Below are 5068 nucleotides of genomic sequence, written 5' to 3'. Positions count from 1 at the left end.
TACAAGAAAGAGGATACAAGAAAAAGAAGAAAAATGAAAAAAAACATCTCTTCCTCTACAAGAAAAAGAAAAAAAACGAAAAAAAATATCCCTTTTTCTTTTCCATTCATTCCTTTCTTTTCTCTTTAAAATTATTATCCAAGTAAGAGTTGAAAAAGTGAGCTATAAACACATTGGCCCAATAATACATATTTCATCCATAACATAAACCCTAACAAATACAAGTAATTTTTTCCCTTATGTACACTCAACTTCTAGATGTAATGATTTAATAGGAGTAATCAGATCAATAAAGTACCTTTTTTACTTATTAATGATTTTTGGGTTAGCTTTTTAGGTAGCTTTTGGTTTTGACTCGTTGATGATCAACAAGGAAAAAAAATGAAAACGAGACTCTTAACCTAAAAAAGAAAAAGTTTTATTAGCTGTTTCATCTTGTTGACTCTTTTTTCGCTAATAAACAATCAACAACCAATATCTAATTTTACCAAACAGCTTCATATATAGTTAGTTTATCCAGCAAGTTAAATGTCAACAAAAATAGACATTATCAACTGGTCAAAAAAACCAACAACCATTTGCTAAACAACCACCAAATTTATTTTCATCCATTACCACTTAAAAATGTGATATTATATAACAATCCTAAATTGTGATGATTTAACTACCATAGAAAAAGTGTAACTAAATTCTTCAAAAGTAACACTAAGAGTTAACTACCGTAAAAAAAACATAGCAAAATTCTTCAAAAGTAACACTAAATTCATTCTCAATGTCATCATATAATATAAAGATTCGGTTAAATTAGGGAACACAACCAAAAAATAATAAATAATATAGCAAAAATCAAAGAACATAAAAAGAGAATTAAATTTATTTTTGACTAAAAATTTTACTTATAAGACCCTTTTAAGGTAGAAATAGGGATGCAAACGGGGCGGGGCGGGGCGGGTATTGGCGTTACCATCCCCATCCCCATCTGGTAAATCAATCCCCATCCCCATCCCCATCCCCGCGGCGGGTATAATTTTTTCCCCGTCCCCGCCCCGATGGGTTTGTACCTAGTACCATCCCCATCCCCATCCCCATCTGGGTATCCATCCCCATCTAATACCCATTTTACCCGCCCCACCATCCGTCAAATCCCTGTTTAATACCCATCTGTGTCACATATTTATTTTCAATTATTTGGGCCTTAAAACCCATAATTGTGGCCTACCAAGATGAGGCGTCTTCCGGTTTGTTCACAACACGCCACATGATCAGTTTCCGAGGATCACTGAGTTGAACCCACAAAATACATTCAACAATCGACATGGAAGCAATCAACAGGAGTATGCATTAACTGATTTGAATATGATGTCTGGAAACAATCCTTTTTTTGTAAAGCTTAAAGATAAATGCTCATCACTGGTACATTTCAATGTTATATTCAAAGGGCCAACATAAATTTTTTTTTTTTAAAAAAAAAACTAAAAAATGATGATATTTACCTAGGGTATTCCGATTCTCAAAATTTGTACATTTCGTAAGGCGGGGCGGGGCGGGGCGGGGATGGGGCGGGTATCACCTAAAACCTATCCCCATCCCCATCCCCGCGGTGGGTATGAATTTTATACCCGTACCCGCCCCATGACCCATCAAACCGGTACCCATCCCCGCCCCATCGGGGCGGGAATGGGGCGGGTCTCCTATTAGACCCGCCCCGCCTGCATCCCTAGGTAGAAAGAATAAAGCCTTATATAATGAAATTTCAGCCACACAAAATGCAATACATCTAGCAACCTTTCTCAAAACAATAGTTTTAACATAAAATAAAATACACCAATCAAAACAATTTTAATGCTAATCCCAATAATCATAGATCTCCCCCATGAAACACACTTCTTATATGAATTGATTAGCCTAACTAATATTATCATATAAGTTTTTTTATCTTAAAGTCACATTTACAAGAGACGGTCTGTCCCAAGAATAACTTGAGATTTTTTGCATCATTCCAAAAGTTCGAAAATCGTTGCAACATGGAGAACACATATTTTTGTGAGAGACGGTCTCGTTGAAAGACCATCCTTAATTTGGTGAGTCCATTATCATTTTTTTCGTTTAATTAAACTTTAACAGCTTGGCCTGAGAGACGTCTCTCGAAAAGACAGTCTCTCAAAAAATCTGTTGGATGGAGAATCAAGCTAATAACAAGCATCGAAAAATAAACTTTATTCTCAATCAACTCTGAAAAACAATACAACAAAGTACATGAAATTAATCTATTAGTATATTGAAACACAATTTTTTCAGTGTTTTTTTTTCTTTTCTTGATTTCTTTTTGCTTCAGTTTTGGAATCAGAATTGTTATTCTGAAATTGATTACTAACTATACCTTTATTCTGATTCCCCTTAGACCATAGTATACATTTTTAATTGGATAACCATTGTGCCTTTTCTTTTAGGGAGTTCTTTCCTTTTGAGTGTTCCTTTAGCTGTAAGCCATTACTATGTTTCCTCGTGACAGAGAAATGCACGCCCGGATCATGGTGCGAGCACGTACTGTTGAAGAAAATCGAGCCATTGATACTTTGTACGTTGCTATTCATATAAGCATGCATCGGTACAGATGGTTTTGCGGTTGTGTTGAGAACACGACCTTGCACTTTTGACCTTTCGTCATGACTTGGTGATTGATTATCGTCATTGTTGATCTTGTTTGGACTATTCATTGCAGAACCGAGTCTTCTGGGTGAATACCCGAGTTCCATAACAGCGCCTTTGTTATCACCGGATATATTTATAATGCTCACACTGCCGTCTTCAGAATCTGAGGACTTTTTGTACAAGTCCCAATCCCTCGGTTTTGGTTTCTGAGAACCACCACCGTGCGAGCTAATAGATGGTTTCGGTTTCCCTACAATTTGCTGTACAAGCACGGTTTTCTTTTCGGTTTCTAGGGGAATTTTTGCTTGACTCTCTCCCTCGGACTTCAGTTGTGAAGGTGGGAGGAAAAACGGAGAAGGGGGAGCAAGAGAAGATCTTAGTTTCGGTGACTGTGGAGGAGTCTCGAGATCTAGAAGAGGCTTCGTAGCTCTTGGAGATGCAGCTGGAGTAGGCACACGAGCAGTTGCAGGATAAGCATTGAAAGGTTTTGGCGGAGAAGTGGCAATTGCAGGGGAGGAAGATTTCGGAGGAGAAATAGCACGTGCTGCGGGAGGTGTTACTTGTTTCATGGTGGGAGATGAGACTTCATGGTAGGAAGATATTGTAGGAGAAATGGCACGCATTGTGGGAGATATTACTTGTTTCGTAGAGGGAGAAGAAACTTTGGGAGGCGTAGAAGGAGACGGTGGTGTTTTAGGTTTTGGAGGTGAGGGTAGTGAAGCTGAACCTGGAGGCGAGGCCATTGAAGTTCTAGGAGGCGAGGGTAATGGAGAAGTTTTGGGAGAAGATTTTTGAGAAACGAGAGATGCAACTGATGCTGGGGAAGGAATTCGGTTGATTTCCGGAGAAGGTATAGAAGGAGCTGCAGCAGTAGGGGGTGCAGACGTAGGAATTCTTGGTGCTAAAGTGGTGGTGATCGGAGGAGCAGCAGGTGTAGCAGAAGGAAGACGAATAGGAGCAGCAGGCGCAGCAGCGGAAGGACGAGTAGGGGCAGCAAAGGTAACAGATGGGGGACGAACCGGAGCAGTGGTTGGAACAGGAGCTCGAGGGACAGGAGCCGTGGGACCAGGAGCAGGTTCTTGAGCCGAAGGAGGCTGAGAAGCAGTGGACGGTCTAAATGTAGGTCGCATAACAGGTCGAGGCAGTGGAGGAGCAGGGGCTTGGGTTTGAGGCCGTGGTGCAGGAGCAGGAGCAGGAGCAGGAGCCTGCTGTTGATTAGCCCGAGCTAAAGTGGCTAAACGAAACCATGGGCGAGACTGGGGTTGGTTTGACATATCGGGAAGTCAACTACTATGTATAGAAACCCAAATGAAGTTTTCAAAAGAACTATGAATGAAGAAAAGTAAAGGTAATGAGTTCTTATTTATAGTCTTAGGACTCCTACAAAGCAAAACTACAACGAAGCAAAAGAGAAAAGCATCAGATTCAACACCCACCAACAGCTAACAAAAGGCTCACTAACCACGATTGGGATCAAATTGAGTCACTCACAAGCGTCCCTTTTCCGCTTTAATAAATCATATATGTTTGTAAGTCAAGCTCAACATGAAACACGGGAAACATTCTCTACAATAACTTATTCTCCACACAACATACAAACACGGGTTCCTATACTTCCTCACAATTAACATAAGACCGATCATTCTGCAATCCTGAATGAAAATTTGTTCAACGAGAATCTTAAAGTTCATAGGAGTCATACCGTTGATGTCCTAATCTGAAACAACTTTACAGATGTTTATGCTGTCTGCTAGCACTGTACGTAATGGACTTTACGCTCCATTGAGGGCATCTCGAGAACATGGGTAATCTGTTCGGTTCCTAAACTGTGTAGTTAAAGGATGGTAAAAGATTAACGGGTTAGTCATCAAGACGTTCTGTATAACAGCAGTTTTTCACTGTCTTCACTATGAAGCAGGATAATAGTACTATGATTCTTATATTCTGTTTTGGGTGTAATAGCAGCATTGTAGAAAAGAATTAAGTAGAAGATGGTTGTATTCACTGCACTTAAATTACAATGAAAGACAAAATATTTATTAAAAAAAAAATTACAATGGTAAGATTTCGTTGTCTTTTCACCTCAATATTCTAAAAATAAACTAACGGTTCGTTTGATAATTGGTACTAAATGGTAGGAATGGTAACAAAAAGCTAGTCTCTTGAGATATCGTCTCTTAGAGACGTATTTCAGGCCCAGCCCATTAAAGATTAATGTCTTCTTATCATATTTATAATGCTTACTTATATTATCCTTAATACTTACTTAGCGTATTTTTAATGTCTACTTTCAATATCTTACATGTCTACTTACATCATTCTTAATGTCTGCTGACAATACTTTTTAAAATATATAATGGGTGTGCCCAATTAGAGATGGTCTCTCAAAGAGACCGTCTCTAACAAGAGTTTGTGT

General features: G+C 38.9%; 1 protein-coding gene across 1 annotated transcript; it reads right to left on the bottom strand.

Moving 5' to 3' along the window:
• Positions 1–2190: 2190 nt before the first annotated feature.
• On the bottom strand, positions 2191–4675 carry LOC130809665 (uncharacterized). Its single transcript, XM_057675418.1, has one exon. It carries the CDS (start codon positions 3924–3926, stop codon positions 2418–2420), a length of 1509 nt encoding a protein of 502 aa, XP_057531401.1. The 5' UTR covers positions 3927–4675; the 3' UTR covers positions 2191–2417.
• Between the last annotated feature and the right edge of the window lie 393 nt (positions 4676–5068).

This window comes from Amaranthus tricolor, chromosome 4 (assembly GCF_026212465.1).
Source record: "Amaranthus tricolor cultivar Red isolate AtriRed21 chromosome 4, ASM2621246v1, whole genome shotgun sequence".
NCBI lineage: Eukaryota > Viridiplantae > Streptophyta > Magnoliopsida > Caryophyllales > Amaranthaceae > Amaranthus > Amaranthus tricolor.
The sequence above is the reverse complement of the archived record's forward strand: the minus strand, read 5'-3'. Positions and strand labels throughout refer to the sequence as shown.

Coding starts and splice junctions, on each gene's coding strand:
- LOC130809665 (XM_057675418.1), bottom strand. CDS start 3,926: ATGTCAAACCAACCCCAGTCTCGCCCATGGTTTCGTTTAGCCACTTTA.